Source organism: Enhydra lutris, unplaced genomic scaffold, assembly GCF_002288905.1.
Source record: "Enhydra lutris kenyoni isolate GAN:26980312 unplaced genomic scaffold, ASM228890v2 scaffoldscaffold36, whole genome shotgun sequence".
Lineage (NCBI taxonomy): Eukaryota > Metazoa > Chordata > Mammalia > Carnivora > Mustelidae > Enhydra > Enhydra lutris.
Window position 1 is genome coordinate 14,512,271 of NW_019154120.1, and position 22,499 is coordinate 14,534,769.

General features: G+C 38.4%; 1 protein-coding gene across 1 annotated transcript in view; it reads left to right on the forward strand.

Moving 5' to 3' along the window:
• LOC111154264 (phosphatidylinositol glycan anchor biosynthesis class N) overlaps positions 1 to 22,499 on the forward strand; it is a 105,896-nt gene that overhangs the window by 79,365 nt on the left and 4,032 nt on the right. The window contains exons 24-29 of the mRNA XM_022513773.1: positions 641 to 727; positions 3,421 to 3,476; positions 3,769 to 3,844; positions 5,666 to 5,739; positions 15,324 to 15,366; positions 17,592 to 17,644. Of these exons, the coding sequence (XP_022369481.1) occupies positions 641 to 727; positions 3,421 to 3,476; positions 3,769 to 3,844; positions 5,666 to 5,739; positions 15,324 to 15,366; positions 17,592 to 17,644 (389 nt within the window). The remainder of the gene's footprint in view (positions 1 to 640; positions 728 to 3,420; positions 3,477 to 3,768; positions 3,845 to 5,665; positions 5,740 to 15,323; positions 15,367 to 17,591; positions 17,645 to 22,499) is intronic.

A 22,499-nucleotide genomic window follows, 5' to 3' on the forward strand; every position in this document is an offset into this window, starting at 1 on the left:
TCGTTGGACATCTGCCTTCAGCTCAGGTCATGATCCCAGGGTCCTGGGATCAAGCCCAGCTTCAGGCTCCCTGCTCAGTGGGAAGCCTGCTTCTCCTTCTCCCACTCCCCCACCTTGTGTTCCCTCTGTCACTGTGTCTCTCTCTGTTAAATAATAAATAAAATATTTTTTCTTAAATTGAGTGACTTTCTATTTTACCAAAAATAGGAATATTTTGCATTTGTATATAGAGAAAATAACAGAAGAACAAAGAAACAAATATTTGATTTTATCATGTTTTTTTAATATGATACTGTAGCTGGGTTTTAGAATATCAGGACACTGAGAAATCAGGACTTAAAGAGTACTATAGGGATTTAAAAGTGAAGCATTTATACAGGATAAGGAAAAGCCCAATTCTCCCTTTTATTACACGTTCAGCAATACTACAGCTCTGTTTTAGCATATTGTTAGCAATGTATTCTAACTTTTAGCAGATTGTATTAAGATGTAATTAAACTATAGGAACAGCTTTATTGTTAATTAATTTTGTCAGTGCAGGATAACTTTCCAGCTATTGTACCAGACTGGAAGTTTGCCTTTGAGGGTAGGAGTAAGCGAACTGTCCTTGTGTGCTCATGTATTTCTTACTGTCTCACAGGTCACCAGTCTCCAGTTCACCTGCAGTCCTGATATTACCCAGTTTCAACGGCTCTATCTGGATGATGTCCGCAGGGCCTTTTTCCTTGTATCCTTTGTTTGGACTTCTCAGGTGCTGTAACCTGCGATGTAGTGGAGTAAGGCGGTACTTCTGCTGCTCACGCCCACTTGGGGGCCATTTAACTCCCTCTCAGCCATAATTTTCTCATACAATCCACATCTTTAAAAAATGTTGAAACTGTAGAAAAGCATGCAGAATGATATAACAAGCAAATGTACATGTGTATATTCCCGCCATCTAAGAGATCAACAATTACTATGTTGTCACACGTGTCACACATTTTTAAAAAATGAAAACATTACCGCTAAAGCTAAAGTTTTTTTTTTTTTTTTTTTCAATTCCGGACTCCACTCTAATTTCCCCCATCCAGATGAAACCACTATAATGAGTTTGGTTTGTACTTTCTATGTGTGTTTTATACTGTGTTCATGTTCTATGGCATCTACTTCACAAGGTTTTTGAATCACATCAGAGGCAACATTGCGTGAAAATTGTTAGTGTTAGAAGTTTGAAAGACAGTACGGCAGAATAAAGTCACATTTGGGAAGGCTGGCTGACTGGCTTCAAGAAATTTGGAGGGAGGTATTATTTCCTTTGACCTTACCGTGGTGCTGTCCTTCTTCCTCTTGCTTTTGTCCTCGGTTTTGCTCTCTCTCTTTGCGGACTCCTTGCACTCACCCTCGACCAAGCGACGCTTCTTCCCTTGTACCTTCCCTTGAACCCTGCCTCCCCCTGAAGTATAATTTCATTTTGTCTTTGTTTACTACCAAGCTCCTTAAAAGAAAAATCTGTAGTTGCTGCTACCATTTCCTCTCCACTTATGTACTGTATCTCCAAGCCTTGAGCAGTGCCTGGCACATGGTAGCTCTGTGAATACATGCACCTGGCCCTGCCGAGGCTGTGCCGTCAGTGGTCCGCAGAGGCTCCCTGACGGCACAGTCCGGGCTTCGAGTTCACTTGACCTCTTACAACATTCAACTCCGTTGACTTCTCTTCCTTTTCCGTTTCCCTCCAGGACATGATCCAGGTTCTCCTCTTAGCTTTTATATCATCTCTCTTCTCCTTCACAAAAGCATACTCTTTCTTTGTCTGATCTTGAAAGATGTTCTTCTCCAAGCTCTACCCTTAACCTTCTCCCCTTATCCTGCCTAGATGCTGTCACCCTCTCCTACAGCTTTGACTGACACCTCCGTGCAGACAACTCTGAGACTTAACTTCTCCAGCCTTGACCTCTCTTGACCTCATGAGCTATATGTCTAATAACCTGCTGGGCATCAACAAATGTATGTCCCAAAGTGACTTACAACCACCCACCCCTCTCCAAAGTCTCTCTAACAGGCCTCATCTTATTGAATGGCATCACCATATTCCCAGTCACCCAGGCCATCAAACTTGTCATATTTAACTACTTCTTATCCAGTTCTAAGGTCCCACTTTCTCCCCTCCTTGTCCATCTCTGCTCCCACTGCATCAGTTCAGACCTTCCTTGCCCCTGACATGAACTACTGAAATAGCTTTCCAATTGTGTTTCCTGCTTGTAATTACTTATCTCCCTGATTTGAATATCTCACTGTCACTTGTGTTTCTTGTATCAGTCATCTAAAGTGTTTCTGGCTTTTCGTTGTCTCCACAGTAAAATTCAAGGCTTGTTATTGATATGCCACCAATCTGTGCTCCTGCTTTATCTTCCATTGTATCTTTCAGTAAACCCTAAGCTTCTATCATACCTCTCAATGTTTCTTGACTACATCTTTTATTTTCCCCGTTTACCTTAAAATGCCTCTCACATACTTCTGTATATCCTCATAATCCTAGTTACTGTGTGAGCACTTTGAGACTATTTTATTCATATTTATGTTCTTAGTGTCTAATTTTGCCTCTGACATATACTAGACAATAAAGGTTGGTTGGTTGGTTAGTTGATTGGTTGAGTGACTAGATCCTTGAATACATGTGAGGTTCAAGTCACCAACTCAAATGCCACCTTTTCACTGAAAGTTGTCATAATTCATACATCCTCATCAGTGTTTCTTTACCACTTTTGTGTATATGTCTCTAATAATAAAATAGCTGACATTTATTGAGTCCTGTCAACGGGCCAGGCAGTATTTTCTAGTGCTTTCCTAGCAGTTAGTTCTTAAGACACCAACAGGATTAATATTTACCTTTTACTGCTGCACTAAAACAAATGGAAGATTAAAAAGTGTCCAAATATGTCTAACATTTTCTCGTGTCTCATTCTCCGTTGAATTATTTGAGAATGTGGTCTCTTATTTTTCTCTGAGCCTTCCAAAGAACTAGCAGTTTCACATGTGTTGGGCACACAGCAAGTATGTATGAGCTGAAACAACATTTCTCCTAAAAATATCTATCTCATGCACTAGGTCCCTGTTCTTGTGAGAAAATCACCAGTGGCCAGCTCCAGATACAATACTCTGATTTGCTTTTGCTAGAGAAGAGGAAAATGCCCTCCCAAAGACACTAGTGACAAGGATAACCTCTCACGCCTCCAGTTCTTAGCACATTTCCTCTTCAGTCTGGTTCTTTCAAAATGCATTCACAAGGAGGTATAATGGAACATTCGCTTGCGACAGTTTATGCCCACATGTACAGGGTAAAAATCAAGTTATCCTCAGGGTAGAATAGAAATACCTTTTCTAAATGAAGGAGAAATTTGTATGAATTCTGACTTGTTTCGGCATTTCCTTAACTGTATTTAGGTTTTCTTCTTAGTGACAGCATTTTTTGGAACTGGGAACATAGCTTCTATTAACAGGTAATTTTAAATGAAAAGAGCATATTTATAATGAAAGATAATACAAGTTAGGATTTTGTTCTGTACCATGGTTTTTTATACTGAAGGGTATTTTGGAGATTGGTATGTTATTGGCGCATAGAGATCTACCTCATTCATTTTAGTGGTTTCCTGATATTCTTGATACAATGTGTGCTTGTGTTTTAGTAAGAGTAGTTTCAGAAAGTTAGTTTAAACATCCTTTTTAGTAGAACATTCTTTTAAAGTTACAATGTGAATTCTAAAATCTTTTTTCTTTATGTTGGTTCCTTAGCTTTGATCTTGCCTCTGTCTATTGCTTTCTGACCGTGTTTAGTCCTTTTATGATGGGAGCCCTGATGATGTGGAAGGTTAGTTTTCTTATTTTCCTGTTTTCTTAAGATATTGATTATCAATTCATTGTGACATTAAGATTATGTAACATTATATGACTTTAAGACTATGAAGTCATTGTGACAGAGTGAAATAGCATAGAAAGAAGATACCTTCACAGACGATGCTGAATCGGAGTTGGGACCCTTTAGCTTTTACTCGAAAATACAGTTAACCTTTTTGCTTTATCCTTAAGCCCATTTAAATTCCAGAGTACAGATTCTGTGTAACTCCTGGGAAGTCCTATCACAGACGATTAAAACCCGTGGGGAAGGGCAGTGCAGATCAGAACTGCAGTGCTCCCAAAGATTCTGTATGCTCCCCACGAGACTACCCACATGTTGTGATCTTTTCTCATCATCCATGTACCTGGAATTAATTGATTGACTCCACATATCTGTCACTGAGTGCTTACATTCAGTAATGCAGCAGGCACCAGCTGGGTGCTGACCACACCAAGATAATGACAAATTCCTCAGCTTTGGAGGTTCAGACTCCTATGGAATGTAATTCACGTTCTTCCCTTTCTTCTGTCTCATTCCCTCTGCCACAGTGCCTGGCACATTTTATGGAATTGGTATATATCTGGCTAAAATCTAATTACCTTCTGTCAGATCACATAAGTACTAATTGTTAAAAGTATGCTTCTCTTAATTGGATTACTCTCCTTTTTTATTACTGAATTAATAATTAATAAATATGGGACTATATTTGAAATAGGACCTTTAAAGTGATAATTAAGGTAAAATTAAGGTTACCAAATGTAACCTTAGGAAATGTTAAAAAGATGTTTTTCTCATGTTCCAATTTCTATTGCGTTATTTTATTTTTTTATATTTACCTGTTGAGTTATTTTAAAACATGCATTATTTCTTGAACTTTCATTTATGTTTTTAAATGATAGTTGCTCTTTTCTTACTTTACTGGAGGCCATCGGCCTTTCATTAAAAATAAGAAAAAAGTAAAGAAAAACAAAAGTTTAAGGTAGAATATTAGATCTTTATTCTCCAGCCTCATTCAGAGCTTTCCTGAAATAATGCGCTGGATGGCTCTTTTTGACTAATGTGGCCAGAAGTGAAGGTTCTCCCAAACTATTTTAGTCTATGTCCTTCACTTGAAGGAATCTTACACAGTGCTGAACACCATTTCTTTTCCATATTTTTTCTTTTTTATTATACATCAAGTATATATATATGTTTTTTTAATTGGTTATTAAAAGCAGTATCTCATAATATTGACAGCATTAGCTCTGGATTATGGGTTTTCAACCAGTATAAATTATGATATACTTTTCTCAATTTTTTAACAAATACTTTACAGTGAATATGAATTATATAATCAGAAATAAAGTTGTATTAAGATAAATGTACCAGGAGATCATGTTTATAGAGTTATAGTATCAAGTGACCAGATGGATTCAGGGATTTGTGAATCAAATTATCAAGCTCTATAATTTATCTGATTTGGGCATTTTGTGCCTCTCATACTCTCTCAGAAACATTTGAACATGGTCATTAATTATTATAATGTGTTAGAACAAAAATTTGTATTGGGTTTTATTTGGAATAAGTGTTGATATTTATCTTTCTATGCTATATACAGTATTGATATAGATTTTTAAATCTGTTTCATCAATATTCTATGTGACATCGATGTCATGGTTTTATTTCAGAGTTTGCTCTTCACTAATAGAGATAAAATTCATTTGAGAAGTTGAAATACTGCAGAAATAACATTTATTTTTAAGTTTTTCAAATGTTTCAGCTACCCACGGCATGGTTTTTTGTCCTTTTAAACAGATTTTAATCCCCTTTGTTCTTGTGATGTGTGCTTTTGAAGCAGTTCAGCTAACTACCCAGTTATCATCAAAAAGGTAAAGTGAATGTTTTAAGAAGTGTTGGACTTGCCCATGTTCAGGCAGTAAGAGTAGGTATGTGATTGCTACAGTGCAGTAGCAAAGGTTGTTTATTACAAAAATGAGAGAAAAATGTTGTACCCTTATAGCCAGAGTTCAGCTGTCATTAGAGGAAATTAGTTGATTAGAGCCCCAGCAGACAAATATGCTTTCTTAAGAATAAAATGTTATTAGAATATTATTCAAGCCAGTGAAGAGCTTCCCTAGAAAACAGTAAAACATAAATGTTAAATTATAGTTAATGACTTGTTTATTATAGATATAACTGTGGTTACAAAACACAAGGGATATCATTCTGTTTTCTTTTGGGTTATTTCTTAAATATGTATGAGATAAATGTACTAACATTATTTCATTTTACTTTAAGTCAGCTGTTCTACATGTCAATAATTTAAATAGCTTCTTAGTCTTATTTTTTACATATTTGACAAGTGGAATGGGAATTATTCTTTCTAAGTTTTGAGGAATTTCTGGAGCAGTCAGTCTTAAGCAATCATGACTCTCAAAGAGAAGCTATCAACTAAACTATTTGCTTTTTTTAACTAATAAAATTGTCTCATCAGCACAGGACTGATCAGTCTCTCTGAAAGACACTTGAGATAAATACCAAGCTTCTTAGCAGTTCTGTTATTCTTGAATCAAACTGGCATATTCAATGCTGAAAGAAATAACTAATATTAGCATAAATTTGCATGTTCTTTTTGATGAGTTTAAGCTAGAACTGGGTTTAGCATATTATGATGCATATGCCATAATAACAAGTATAATTTTAAAAGGTTTTCTTCCACTGTTTAAAAATAGTAGAAATTTCTTTCTAGTTTAATTTAGTATTTTGTAGGATATTTACATAAATTTTAACAGTGAAACATTTATACCTTGTCAGTATCACATAAAAAATAGTTACTTAGATGCAATTAAAAACTGGTAAATGACACATACTTTCTTGCATCTCTGTTAGTGGATACATTTTTTTTTAGCAGGGATTTTAAGGTTTAACTCAGAGGAACTGGTAACATGTGGAATGAGAAGTAGAAGTGTGTTAAGGATCTGCCTTCTGCTCAGGTCATGATCTCGGGGTCCTGGGGTCGGGCTCCCTGCTCAGTGGGGAGTCTGTTTCTCCCTCTCCCTCTGCCCACCCCGCCCCCACCACTTATTTTCTCTCTCTGTCAAATAAATAAAATCTTTAAAAAAATACTTTAAAAAAAAATGATGCCTTTGGTTATAAATAATGAAAATCTAACCTATCCCCTCCTATCAGGGAAACAGTTTCTTTCCCAAATGCCTCATCCAACAGATTTCAGATCATGTCTGAATGAACTCTGAGGAGCACACATTCATTCTAACCTGGAAGGTGATTAGAGAGCAAGAAGTAGTAGTTTGGAATGGGTGTGGGAAACAGACAACCTCAAGGGCCTGTTAGAGTTGAGAAAGGTATTTTGAGGCTAATGCACTTCACAGCTTGAGATGACCTGGAACTTCCTCACCTTTAGAAAGCAACAAAGCACAGGAGAGCTGGGGAACAGCTGAGAAAGAGAAGAAGGTTTTAGGACTACAGAAGTATTTGACAGTCAACCAAATAAGGAGACCTAAAAGAGATAATTTTCTATTCTATATTTGATTACATACTCAAATATACAAGCGAGCCATGGATAAACAGTAGTGATTGAAAAAAGAATTTGGGGAGGTCAAATCGTCAGTAGTGTGATCTAGCAACCAAAAAGCTAGCTTCTCATGCCCTGTACTAACCGAAATGAATATAAGATGTTTTGACAATGTCATTTAAAATATACTATTCTGTTTTACTAGATGTTTTGGTCTTCGGGATAGTATGCTTCCATATTTAGGAATTCAAATTTGAATCAGAATTCTATCTATATTGAATCACTTTTATTGCAAGAGCATTTTCTAGTGTAAACTATATTAAGCCACCTTAATTTTTAAATTAATTTTATATGAAGTGAATATTGTAAAATTTCTTAACAAAGAGGGGTGCCTGTGTTATTAAGCGTCTGCCTTTGGCTCAGGTCATGATCCCCAGGGTCCTGGGATTGAGCCCTGCATCAGGCTCCCTGCTCAGCGGGAAGCCTGCTTCTCCTCCCACTCCCTCTGCTTGTGTTCCCCCTCTCTCTGTCACTCTCTGTCAAATAAATAAAATCTTTAAAAAAATTTCTTAACAAAGAAATTTGGGTTCAGTTATTAATTTTTGTCTATCTTAAAATCTATGAATTTTAGTTTGTGCTGGTGTGATTTCTTTTGATGGTCATTATCTTCAGCAGGTCTAACTAGTTTACCTGGGTCAGAGTATAGAGGGGTTTTTGTCAAGAAGATTTGCTTCTTCCATCATTAATTTGTCACTTACAGATTTTACCCTGGTGGTTTTAGCTTTCTCTGGTGTTATTTGGTGGTTTAGGAACAATTTTGTAGTGTTCTATGGAACCAAAAGGTAGAAGTTCTCATATGTCTATAAGAAATGTCACAATGTGTAGTAGTAGCCATTTTCATTTTTATTTTATGCTGATTATGTCTACCATTCATTTAACATATAATGTTTTGAGTTTCTATTACAAACGGCCACTGTTCTAGCTTCTGGTAATACAGTCATGAATAGAGCTTACCATCTACTCAGTGAGATGAATAAGAAATAAAACAGTTGCCATAAAATGTCAGATTGTGTTAAATGTCAGGAAGAAAAATAGATTGAAGGGGAGACATTTAAGCAGAGACTGAAATAAACACAGAGTGTACCATGAAACTATACGAGAAAGCACTTTCAGGTAGAGGGTGTGGAGCATACACAGGGCGTGAGGTGAGACTGGGTGTAGAGTGTTCACAGAGCAGCAGGAGGGCCACCCGTAAGCAGAGTGTGCTAGCAGAATTGTAGGAAGGACGGTTGGAGAGATAGGCAGGGGCCAGATCATAGGAGGCCATTTTGGCCATAGTTTGGACTTCGGAATTTTTCCTAGTTGTGGCAAGAAGCAATTGGAAGGTCTCAAAGACTCCGTTGTCTGTTCTATGGCTAATACCCTTAGGAGGACGAGAGTAAAAGCAGGGAAGTGGATGGAGGTGACTGTTGGAGGTGAATGACCTTAGTGGGTTGGTGGAGGTGATAAGAGACAACACTCATTATCATTTATATAAAAACCCAGTAGCATGCATTTATTTCTTGAGTTAAGGAGTACTCCTGGGACAGTCTCAAAAGATCTAGGTGCTCAGTAGCTTGAAAACAAGAGATAAAATATCAAAACTAACCAGCCTTTAATAGAAATATTATTTCCAGAACAAGAAGAGTAATAATCCCATCCTACTTTCATAGTAATTTGATCACCATAAGTGTTAAACACTGTCACATTTATACCTTCCCGTCTGAACAATATATGAATAAGCAAGGGAGATGAAGGACACATTCAGGAGGAAATGGCAAGCATGCCAAAGGCTTCCAGAGTAGATAGTGCCTTGGGGAGACAATGTGCATCATGGCTAGGAGAACAGGTTCTGAGGCCAGAATTGCTATGTTGAAATTCTGCCCTCGGGGCACCTGGGTGGCTCAGTCAGTTTAGCATCTGCCTTCAGCTCGGGTCATGGTGCTGGACCCCCAGGATCAAGCCCTGTGTCGGGCTCCTGGTTCAGCAGGGAGTCTGCTTCTCCCTCCTCCTCTGCTTCTCCCCAGCTCGTGCGCTCGTGCTCTCTCTCTCTGTCTCTCTCAAATACTGTCTCTCTCAAATAAATAAAATCTTAAAAAAAAAAAAAAAAAAAAAAGGAAAAGAAAGTTGCCCGCTCACTAGCTGTGTGATCTTGCACAACTTCTCTGTTCCTTAGTCTCCACATACTACTTCAAAATTTGCTCTGGAAAAGCTTTTTCCTTCTTGTTAATTGAGTGTTAGATCAGACATCATATTCTCTAATGAACTTTTCTTACCCAGCTGCCATCGCCTCAAATTCCTAGCTAAAGTTAGGTAACTCATACGGTGATGGAACTATTTTTTTCTTTTTAAGATTTATTTATTTAAGAGAGAGAGAGGGAGAGAGAGAGCACACCTGCAGGGGGAAGGGGCAAAGGCAGAGGGAGAGGGAGAGAGAAACTTCAGCAGACTGCGCACTGACTGTGGAGCCTGGTGCAGGGCTCCATCTCATGACCCTGAGATCACGACCTGAGCTGAAACCAAGGTTTGGATGCTTAACTGACTATGCCATCTAGAAGCCCCATGATGAACTATTTCTTACTTTTCTATTTCACACCCTATTGTGGGCTCAGTTGTGTGCCCTCCCCCATCCCCATACCAACAAAGCATATGCCGAATGGGACTATATTTGAGATAGAACCTTCAAGGAGATAATTAAGGCAAAATGAGGTCCTGGTGGGCCTTAGTCCAATATAAATGGTGTCTTTATAGGAAGAGATTGGAACCTCCCCACACACACAGAGGAGAGACCATGTGAACAAAAGGGAGAACATGGCCATCTCCAAGCCAAGGAAAGAAGTCTCAGAATGAGAGCACTCTGCCAACACCTTGACCTCAGACTCAGCCTCCAAAACTACAAAAGAATACGTTGCTGTTCTTGAACTCCCCGGTCTGTGGTTCTTTGTTATGACAGCCCAAGCAAACTAATACACATCCTATGAACTCTGAAAGGGCAGAGATTCTATCTTTCACTGTGTCTTTAATTTTATCTAAAGTTTTTGGTACAAGGAATGAAAAAGAAACCAGTATATATTAGGCACCTACCATATGCAGGCACTGTTTTAGATACTTTACATAGATTACTTAATTTTCTTAACAGCGCTATGAAGCAGGTATTACTCTGCCCATTCTACAGATAAGGAAACTGAGGTTGAGAAGATAGTAAGTACCCTAATCAGGTGTGTCTTACTTTGAAAGGGTTGCAGAACATCATCTGTGTCCTACAATAAAATGTGTTTTAGAAAAACATCTAAAAATGTCAAACCAAACTTCAAAAAAGATACTTAAAAGTCTATTGCATTTAAATTGCATTTTTTTTGTTTCAAGTTTTTATTTAAATTCTAGTTAGTTAACATACAGTGTAATATTGGTTTCAGGAGTAGAATTTAGTGATTTATCTCTTACATAACAACCAGTGGTCATCACAAGTGCCCTCTTTAATACCCATCCCCCATTTAGCCCATCGCCTGCCCACCTTCCCTCCATTGGCCCTCAGTTTGTTCTCTATCTTAAGAGTCTCTTATGGTTTGCCTCCCTCTCTTTCTTCCCCCAACCATGTTCATCTGTTTTGTTTCTTAAATTCCACATACAAGTGAAATCATATGCTATTTGTCTTTCTCTGACTTGTTTTGCTTAATGTAATACACTCTAGTTCCATCCACATCATTGCAAATGGCAAGATTTCATTTTTTTTTGATGACTAATAGTCCATTGTATGCACATATACCACATCCTCTTTAGCCATTCATCAGTCAATGGACATTTGGGCTCCCTCCATTATTTGGCTGTTGTTGATAACGCTGCTATAAACATCAGGGTGCATGTGTCCCTTCAAAACAGTATTTTGTGTCCTTTGAGGGTAGTTCTATTTTTCACTTTTCGAGGAACCTCTATGTTGTTTTCCAGAGAAGCTGCACCAGTCTGCATTTCCACTAACAGTGTAAGAGGGTTTCCCCTTTCTCTGCATCCTCGCCAACATTTGTTGTTTCCTGTGTTAATTTTAGCCATTCTGACATGTGTGAGGTGGTATCTCATTATTAGTTTTGATTTTTATTTCCCTGATGATAAGTGATGTTGAGCATGTTTTCATGTGTCTGTTAACTGTCTATCTGTCTTCTTTGGAAAAATGTCTATTCTTGTCTTCTGCCTATTTCTTAACTAGATTATTTGTTTTTTGGGGGTGTTGAGTTTGATAAGTTCTTTGTAGATTTTGGATACTAACTCTTTATCAGATATGTCATTTGCAAATATCTGCTCCCATTCCTAAGATTGCCTTTTAGTTTTGTTGATTGTTTCCTTCACTGTGCAGAAGCTTTTTATATTTCTTTTCTTTTCTTTTCTTTTCTTTCTTTTTTTTTTTTTTTTTGTGAGAGAGGAAGAGTGAAAAAGGGAGAGAAGGATAGAGGGGGTGAAGGGCAAAGAAGAGGGAAAGAGAACATCTTCAGCAGGCTCCATACCCTGTGCAGAACCCAACGAGGGGCTTGATCTCACAACCCTGAGCTCATGACCTGAGCCAAAATCAAGAGTCAGACACTCAACCAACTGAGCCACTCAGGCACCCCAAGAAGCTTTTTATCTTGAAGACCCCGTAGTTCATTTTTGCTTTTGTTTCCCTTGCCTCTCATCATGTGTCTATTGCTATGGCCAATGTCAAAGCCTGTGTTTTCCTCTAGGATTTTGATGGATTCCTCTCTCACATTTAGGTGTTTCCATTCATTTTGAATTTACTTTTGTGTATGGTGTAAGAAAGTGGTCCAGTTTCATTCTTCGGCTTGTTGCTGTCTAGTTTTCCCAACACCATTTGTTGAGAAGACTGTCTTTTTTCCATTGGATGATATTCTTTCCTGCTTTGTCGAAGATTAGTTGACCATAGTATTGTGGGTCCATTTCTGGATTTTTCTCTTCTGTTGCATTGATCTGTGTGTCTGTTTTGGTGTCAGTACCATCCTGTCTTAATCCTTGCAGCTTTGTAATAGAGCTTGAGTCTGGAATTGTGATGCTTCCAGCTTTGCTTCTCTTTTTCAAGACTGCTTTGGCTGTTTGGGGTCTTTTGTGGTTCCATACAAATTTTAGAATTGTTTGTTCTAGCTCTGAAAAATGCTGGGGGTATTTTGGTAGGGATTGCATTAAATGTGTAGATTGCTTTGTGTTTCTTTTTTTCTTCTTGTCTCAGAAGAACCAGAGCCATAGGGTGGAATTTTTATTTCACTGATTTTGATTCAAAGAAGGAAAGCATTTTGTAATTGGGGCTGTGTAAGTCGGAATGGATTCAGTAACTGGAACCATTAAAGCCCATGCTAGGCAGAGCTTTCCCTGGGACTTACTTTGAGAATTGGTGCTTTGTTCAGAAGGCTTTACTGAATGACCATTGTGTTCTCCACATGGTCTTAGTTTAACACACTTACTGTATGTCTGTTATGTCAGACTTGTTTTAAATGATACATAACACTTCAGTTAGATATGGTAAGTCTGACTTGTGCTATATGTCTGTGTATGTGAACTATTGAGTGACATTTCTATATTTTAGACCTATAGTTTGAAAAACAATTATGTCTAAAAGAAGTCAAGGATGATTTCAGAACAAGCGTACTGACTCTAGACTAGTTGAAATGGAACTGTGTGATGCAGTTCAATGACTGGTCACATGAGTTTCCCTGGAGGAAAGACTGTTTTAGAACATTAAACTTGTAAATGAGATGAGAGAAATCTAAGCTTTATTGCAGCTCTCTATTGTATGTAGAAATTTTAAAAATCTGAGAATACTTTTCATTGTTGTTTTCTGTTTGGGCTTAAGGGGAAAGTACTAGATGACAAAAATTATTGCATTTTTCCCTTTTATTACCCAATTGTTATGATACCTTAGTGGAGGAGGGAAATTTGTCCATTTCTTCTGCAAATAAAAAAGCTAAGTTTCTGTATTACATATGAACATTAAGTTCTTCGTTGCCTTGTTAAGGAAATCACGTAGGCATGCTGTGACATTTTTTTTTAAATCTCAACCAAAATTTTACACCTTACATAAAAATTAACTCAAAAGAGACCACAGATTCAAACTTTTAGGAAAAGCATAAGAAAAAATCTTTGAGGTTTGGGCTAGTAAAGAGTTAGACTTGACACCAAAACCATGATCCATGTAAGGAAAAATTGATAAGTTGGACTTAATCAAAATTTAAAGCTTTTGCTCTACAGAAAAGAAGATTCTATTAAGAGAATGAAAAGAGAAGCTACATAACGGCAGAGAATATTTACTTACAAACTATGTATCTGACCAAGGACTACTATCCAAAATATATGAAGAACTCTCAAAACTCAACAGTAAACACCAAACAGTTTAAAGAGAAAATGAGCAAAAGACCTGAGGGCGTATATAGATGGCAGTTGAAGCTGTTCAACATTGTTAATGGTGAAGGAAATGCATATTAAAACCACAGTGAGATATCATTACACAGTGACCAAAATAGCTAAAAATCAAAAGTAGTGACATCAAATGCTGGTAAAGATGCAAAGAAATTGCTCTTATATATTGCGGAACATATATTACATAACTGCTCTGAAAAGAGTTTTATTTTCTTATTTTTTTTTTCAGGATTTTATTATTTGTCAGAGAGAGAGAGAGCACAAGCAGGGGATGCAGCAGGCAGAGGGAGAAGCAGGCTCCCTGCTAAGCAAGGAGCCCGATGTGAGACACCATCTCAGGACCCTGGAATCATGACCTGAGCCGAAGGCAGGCATTTAATGGACTGAGCCACCCAGGCATCCCATAGAGTTTTAGTTTCTTACTAAACCAAACTTGCAACTGCCATAAGATCCAACAGTTACACTCTGTGGTATTTTTCCTAGAGAAGTTAGAACTTATGTTTGCATAAAAACTCTACTCAAGTATTTATAGCAGCTTTATTTGTAATGTCTTTCAGTGTTTGAATGGTTAAGCAGACTGTGGTACATCCATAAATGGAGGACTACTCAGCACTACAAAGGATCAAACTACTGATACATTGCAATTCTGTAATGAATCTCAAGGGAATTATGCTGAGTGAAAAATACAATCCCAACAGGTTACAAGTGTTACGTAAATGATTCCACTTACACAACACTCTCGAAACAACAGAATTATAGGAATGGAGAACAGATTAGTGGTTTTCATGGGTTAGGCGTTAGGCAGGAGGTCGTTGCAGGGAGGATAGACGTTGCTATAGAACAGTATCATGAGGGATGTTGTAACGATGGAAATATTCTGTATCTTGACAGTATCAGTGTCAATATCCTAGTTGTGATATTGTACTGTAGTTTTATAAGATATTACCTTGGGGGAAACTAGGCCAGGTGTACATGAGATCCCTCTCTATTGTTTCTTTTAATTGCATGTGATTATCTCAAAATTAAAAGTTTCATTAAAAATCGTAATTCTGGGTACCTGGGTGGCTTAGTTGGTTAAGGTCCAACACTTGATTTCAGCTCAGGTCATGATCTCAGGTTCGTGAGATCATGCCCTGCGTTGGGCTCTGAACCGAACATGGAGCCTACTTGGGATTCTCTCTCTCCTTTTGCCCTTTCCCCCACCCTTTCCTCCTCTCCCACTCTCTCTCCAAAATAAATAAATAATAATAAATAAAAATCATAATTCACATCCCTTTCCTACCATTGAAATACATATTCAAAATGTTAAATAGCATCTTTGAATTCCAGACCATCACTGTGGGACAGTCGCCCATTAGAATGTGAAAAGAGCCCTTCTCTAAAATAGTATTTTCAGAAGTAAAAATACTAATAAAGGATTATCTGATTATTCTCATTTTTATTTTAATGTGCTTTAAAAATGTGCCTGTTGTAGTACATGTAAACTTTCTTTATTTTTTTCCCCAGGCTTTTTCTCATGGTTCTCATCATATCAGACATTATGGCTTTGGTAAGGCATTATTAGATATTCAGTATAAATAAGATTGAGAAAGTTAAGTGCTGATTTAATTTAATCAAAGGAAATCTGAATGCATTTCTGTGCATGAAATCTTTAGATATTAAGTTTTAAGTGCTGGCATAAATTACACATATAAATTACTTTCTTTTCATGTGACTTATGCAAGAAGGGTGTTCTTCTGAAGGTGTCAAAAGTCTTACTTGATTTATTTGCATCTGTCATTTTATACCTAGTTTTCCATGGTGCATTGTGTCTGAAATGAGCCTTCCATGGGAAGTTCACAGAAAAAGCTAACTTTAGATTTAGGTAATACATCATTTTCCTACTTGAAATGTTGATTGTTCTAACCCTTCTCTAAGACTGAGAAAACGGAGGGAAGGAAGGAAGGAAAGAAGAAATAGAGCTTTTCAAGTGGGAAGATGTTACCAAGTTAATGACTCTCCTAAGTGAGTTCTGAGTAAGGAGCGTACAGGTGGGCCTCTTGTATGTAGTATATTAAGAAAAAGAATCTACTTTACACCTACAAGTTTGGGGGTTCTCAAAACTACCCTCAGGTTTGATAATTCACTGGAAGGACACAACTCATGGAAAACAATTATATTCACAGTTATGGTTTATTATAGGAAAGGATACAGATTAAAGTTATCCAAGGGAAGAGATTCCGAAGGCAGACTCTAGGAAGGGTCCGGCTGTGGAATTCTGGTCCTCCCCTCCCTGTGGAGTCAGGACGGCATTACTCTTCCAGCATTGGTGTGTGATGCTCATAGGGAGTGTTGCTAACGAGGCTCACAAGAGCCTTGGTGTCAACTTTTTTAATGGAGATCAATCACATTTTGTTCCCATGACTGGCCTTTAACGTTCAGTCCTTCTAAGGGTGGAACTGATACCACATGGCCCAAAGCCCCCAATATAAATCATGTTATTAGACAGTCTAATGGCTAAGGCCCCCCCAGGCAAAATACTCCCATTAAGCATGACATTCCATGGGCCTAGAAATCACTCCAGGCAGCTGAAGGCAAAGGCCATATTTCTCTTTAGGTTAAGCTCATTCTTCACTGTATAATATCCTATGCCAGAACAGATGAGAGACACCAAATGGACTAACTTCCCAATCAGATTCTTAGTCACTTGGTTTAGGTGAGAGCATTTTTGTGTTCTGTTGAACTGGGTATCCGGTATGTATCTGAAATGGACCATACATAATAATGTTAGAAAAAATCAGCTTTCAGTTTTCCTCACAAAGTGGCAAATGAGTAAGACAGGTTAATAGAAAGGAATTTAATTCTCTGATTAATTTTATAAACAGATTGCATTCTTTAGCTTACAAAGCCATTTGTGGCCTCGCTTCTGCTTACTTGACCAACATCATCTCAAACCTTGTTCTCTCCACACCAGGCTCCTCACCTCGACCTGCCGCTCCCTCTGGAATCCCGACATTTATATAGGTTTCTCCCTCTGTCAGAAACATACTCTCCTCTGATCTCCTCAGACTCCTCTTTCATCTGACTCCTACTTTTTGCTTAGATCTGTAGACTTTTTATTGGGACAGCCTTCACTTATACTCCATCTGGGTTATGTACCCCTTCCTTTGTGTTCCCATAATTGCCTGTCTTTTCCAGTGTTAACACTCATCACACACATACACACACACACACACACACACACACACACACACACACACATCCCGATAATTTGATTGAATTATTCACTGGATTATATAATTCCCAAAAGAGAGTTTATCTCAAGGACCTAACACAGTGATTAGCACATGGTAGGCTGTCAGTAGATATTTGTTAATAAATGGATGATATGGCTATTTTTCACTGAGGTCTTTGGTATTGTTATTGTCTTTTATTAAAATCAGTAGAGCCTGCAACTGATTTAAGGGCCTTGAGTTCAAGCCTCACGTTGGGCTTAGAGCTTACTTATAAAAATTAAGTTCGTTATCTTTATTTTTAGCTATTCATAAATGTCACTTTTGTGTTCATTTGAGTGGTAATGCTTATGTCTTGCTTTTAGGCCATTGCTCATTTTAGTCCAAGCAGAAATTTAGTCCAAGCAAAAATCTGTAAAGAGCATATTCTTATGGATTCTAATCATATAGTAGTTATGAGAGGTCAAAAGTCTGAAACTCATAATCCTAAAATAATACTGTTTTTCATCTGAATCAAAATCCCTTTGTTTTTAATGGAGCTATATTTTGTTTTCTTTTACAGCATTTTTTCTTCTTGGTCAAGGATTATGGCAGCTGGCTTGACATTGGAACAAGGTGCTGTATATATTCACATTGAAATTCTTTTTTTTTTTTTTAAGATTTTATTTATTTGACAGAGAGAGATCACAAGTAGACAGAGAGGCAGGCAGAGAGAGAGAGAGGGAAGCAGGCTCCCTGCTGAGCAAAGAGCCTGTTGCGCGACTCGATCCCAGGACCCTAAGATCATGACCTGAGCCGAAGGCAGCAGCTTAACCCACTGAGCCACCCAGGCACCCCACATTGAAATTCTTAAGAATACAGTGAAAAAAATAATAACTTGACATCTTAGTAGAAGGTACCAATTTGATTTTTGAGGTAAACATAACAAGTAGCAATTATTTTAAGCCTAGGGAAGTGAGACATGTCTCTCCATTTCTTAGCATTAACACATTAGCACGTGTTTTCTTGGGATGATGTGAGGATAGATGCTAACTCTGGAGAGAATGATAGGACGGCGGGAAGGTGTAAGAGAAACTGTTTGAATCTGATCTGGGTTTTCCGAGTCTGTCCTCATAATCTCCCGGTCTTTCAGTGGCAGTATGAACTTTGTGTGGCAATTTAAATTGAGTGCAATCGTTATCTGCCTCTTAGAATCTTTAATATGAGAACATTTAACATGTGAGACCTTACAACAGTGTTCTAGTATAATCTGAACAAAACGTCAGTTTTTTCTTTATTATGATTTGAGTGCGAATGATTGCCGTAATCTGTTAAATTTCTTCTCTGAGAGAAAGAAAGCAAAGTCGATCTTTTTGCCTTTTTTGCTTTCAAATGCATTCGGAGGCAATACACACATTTTTATAGACAGATTTTATTTCATTTAGTCAATATTTATTTAGTACTTGTGTTGCTGGGAAGTGCGTCGGTTTGGGTGGGATTGTGTTAGACAACCTCTCCTCTGTTCCTGCCTCTTAGGCAGCTCATTCCTGGTCCTGCTTTCTCATTTATAGACACGTTTGCCTCCCTGCCTCATCTGATTTGAATCTCCTTCATTCCATATGTGCCAGGCATGTAAAAGGTGTCCCTACGTCATTTTGTTGTCATTGCTCCTAAGCTTGAATGCTTAGGGAAAGTTTTGATGTCTCGTTCTCTCTCCAGCCCTCTAATCCCAAAGTGTCCAGACAAGATAGTGGGTCAGAGCTCTAGACTACAGGCTCTCTGCACATGACACCGTCAGCGAGGGACTTAATCCCTCTCATCCCCCCCACCCCCCGCCCCCAGTCTCGTGTGGTTGTCTGAATGCGTGACTCCACATGGAGCACCAAGCACAGCAGCCAGCACCTAAGAAGTTTCCAGAAAGGCAGCTATTACTATTGATGTTATTCCGTGGTTCTATCGTCTGTCCTTCGGGCTGTTTCTTGTGTTTCTCCTTACTCTCCCCGACATTTGATTAATTTTCTTTCATTTTAGACATACGCCAGAATTTTGTTTGGAATGTATTCTCATAAAATATAGTGTTTTCGTGTGTGAGACTTTTTATTTTTATTCTTTTGAGACTTTTTATTTTTACTTGTAAAATAGAGAAAATACAAAACTTACCATCTTACCTTTTTTTAAGTGTACAGTTCGGCAACAGTAAGTATATTCACTCTGTTGAGTGATATCGCCGTCACCCGTCCCCAGAACTGGGAGCTAGGGTAGGCTTGACTGTAAAAGGGAATGTGGGAACTTTTGGGGTGATGGAAATACTCTCTATCTTAACAGGATGTGAGGGTATTTACATGGTATACCAAGTGTCAGTACTCATCGGACTGGAAGCTTAAAGCCGTTCCATTTTCTTACATATAAATTATTCCTCAAAGATGACTCATAAGGAAAAACAGAATAAAAATTAACAGAAGAAAAAATAACTAAGAGTGAAGTGAGAAGGATAGAGTATAAGTAGGCTCAGTTTTCCTCTTTCCTAGCAGGGACTTCATAGATAATGTTTTATTGTTTGTTTATTTATTTATTTATTTATTTATTAATAGATAATGTTTAAATTGATATATCAATGAATAGCAACATAAAGATACTAATTCATGGTAAGGAGGTAACCCTCAGAAGATCTAAAAAGAGAAGTGGCCAAAGCAGTTGTCTTGAGGAGTGGGGAAGGAGAAACAAGGATTCTCGGTTTTCATCCTAAATCTTCCTCCAGTACTGGATGTTTTTCGTACTCCATGTTTGACTCTGATAAAAATCAGAGGAAAAGGAATAAACGAAATGGGAGGTCAGGAAGCAGAGTTTAAGTGTAGACCACTCTTTCAAGCTTCATTAGAAAGGAAAGGAGAAATATGGGCAGTAACACATGGAACTCCCTCGCCTCTCCCTGAGAATTGATTGTCCTTTCATTTCACTCGGGAGTGTGAGGAGTGATACTACAGCTGGAAGGAGTGCGTGTCCCTCGATACAGCAGTTCTGATCACGCTCTGTCAAAGCTGGGGTTCTGGAGCCAGTACGGGAGCCCACATGGAGTAAGCTCATTGACAGAGTCAAGTCAAGGCAGAGACTTAGCCACAAGGGCAGAGCCAGGCCTGCATTGCAACACAGGGTCTACACGGCCAGCAGCTGGTTGTTCGAGACGGGAACCCAAAAGACACAATGAACGCAATTCAGAGACCGGGGAATCACTTTACATTAGATAAAGGCAAAGTAAGACGGAAGCTTGAACTTGAATAGGAGGTGCAGGATGTCCATCAAAGGATTGCCCCAGTCACACCTCTGCTACAGATGACCAACCTTTGGGTTGTGCTGCAGTGTTTTAAGGATCTCCCAGCATATTATTTCATGCGATCTTTATCATAACGCTGTAAAGTTGTTACTCTTCACAGTGGACATATTACTGTCTTCATTGTAGAGGTGAGAACACTGTGGCCCCTTTTAGAGATGAGGAGATTGTGACTTGCTTCTGTCACAAACCGGTAAATGGAGGAGCAGGTGCGGAGGACAGCGCTTCGGTAGCCAAGGCGGCGGAGTCCCCGCTGCCCCACACTGCCTCTACTTACAGGGAATTTCCCAAAGTCTTGGTTTGTGATGCTCATAAACTCATTGTTAAAAGTTGCTTTGTGTCTGATCCTGTGTGTGATTGTTGCAAAGGAACCATTCACTGCAGAGTTTTGGTAATATATGTTTAGGATTTAAAGGAGAAAGAAATATTGATTAAGAGGGAATGAGCCAGAAGTAGCTGATTGTGTCCTTTGATGTACAGAAGTTTTAAATTTTTGTGTAATCCAGTTTATCTATTTTTATTTTTGTTACCTGTGCCTGCTTGATCCTTTTTAAAAAAGAGGCTTTGAGCCGTTGCAAAACGTATATTTAACATCTAGCATGACGTCCTCCCTGGCACTTGCATGCTACCTCCACGCCTATTTCTTGCATTCCTTTACACAACCATCATGGGAATAAAGTGCTCATTAGAGCACAAAATAATTACAGAAAGAGAGACTAGAGGTGCATAAGACAAACATTGAGCATCATTCAAACCAAGGGAAACACAATGGTACATCAGCCCTTGCGGTTTGAGAATGCTTTGATGACCCCCCACCCTGCGGTACTAATCATGAGAAAAGGACATTAACTCCATATTTCAGTATTATAATTTATTGATGATACTTATTAAAATATTTAATTGATTCGTGGTATACAGGGTAAAAACTATGCTTTAGGAATATTTTGTGGTAATAGTACTTTTTATAATGGGAGCTGCCCTCCACACACAGTGACAAGTGCCAGGTTAACCTGGAACAGTCCTTGTTTATGTCTGTTGTCATGGTGCGCTCATTACCCCCACCCCCACAAAATCCAGAGGGGCTGGAAAGGTGATAAAGGCATAGCCAGTTAGTAAGTAAGGCTAAACCACAGTTCATTTCAGTCTCAGTGCTCCGTCCTCGTAGATCTGACTCCCATAGGTGAAATGGGTTGCTTGTCCTGAGAGGCTTCTCGAAGGTGGGTGGAATGGGGGACTTCAGAGCTCAGGTTCTGTTTACCAGGCTGAAAGCAGTGAATGGTCCTCCATAAATTCCCCACATAGTCTTCTGGTCATCCCTGCTGAATTACCTCCTAGCTCTGTTGTTTGTCTTGTCTCTTAATATAATGTCCAAAAAATGCCCTCTTAACGAAGAAAGATGATTGCAGAGGGGAGGTGGGGTGGCAGGGGTTGGGATAAGGAAACAAAATGAAATCCAAGTTAGAAAAATTGGGCTTCTAAATGGAATTGCCTGGATTGAGGCTGCAGGGGGATGTTTTTTATTTGCTGCTGCTCCTGTTGATAAGTTAGAATTCTAGAATCTTCTCTGTGTATCCTGTGTAGCAGTGATGGCATGTACCACCTTGGGGAACCATGTGGGACAGGTCTGATGAGCACAAGTGGTTCATGCATGTTCATCAGCATCTAATTTATTGCCAGGAAAAGGCTTGGATAATGGCTGGAAAACATGCTTCAAGATTCACAGCTAAAGCACCATATAATAGGGTTCACGTTATCAAGACTTCATTTTTGTACTTTATCCTGCATTCTGTTTGTGAGAATGTTGCTTTTAAGTTGTGGGTTTCTAATTATTCCTGCGTGAATGTGTATATGAAAAGCTGAGATTTTTTTTGTCGTGTTGTAGGTATTACTAAATTAATTGGCAGTTTGTTTAACGGGATCTAGAGTTACTTGAATTGTGCTCCTGTGGTGGTTTCCTTTTGTGGCAAATTTTATTTCTAAACTCCTTTTTATTAGTAATATAGTTAATAACTTTAGCCGTAACATGCCTATTATATACAGGAATGGAATGTTGTCATTTTGTCCTTACTGCTTGGTTGCTTTGTGAATACAGAAGCAGTAAGAACATGTCCCAGAATTCCAGAGAGGAGTGGGAGTTCACCAACCCCATGACTGTGGTCTGCA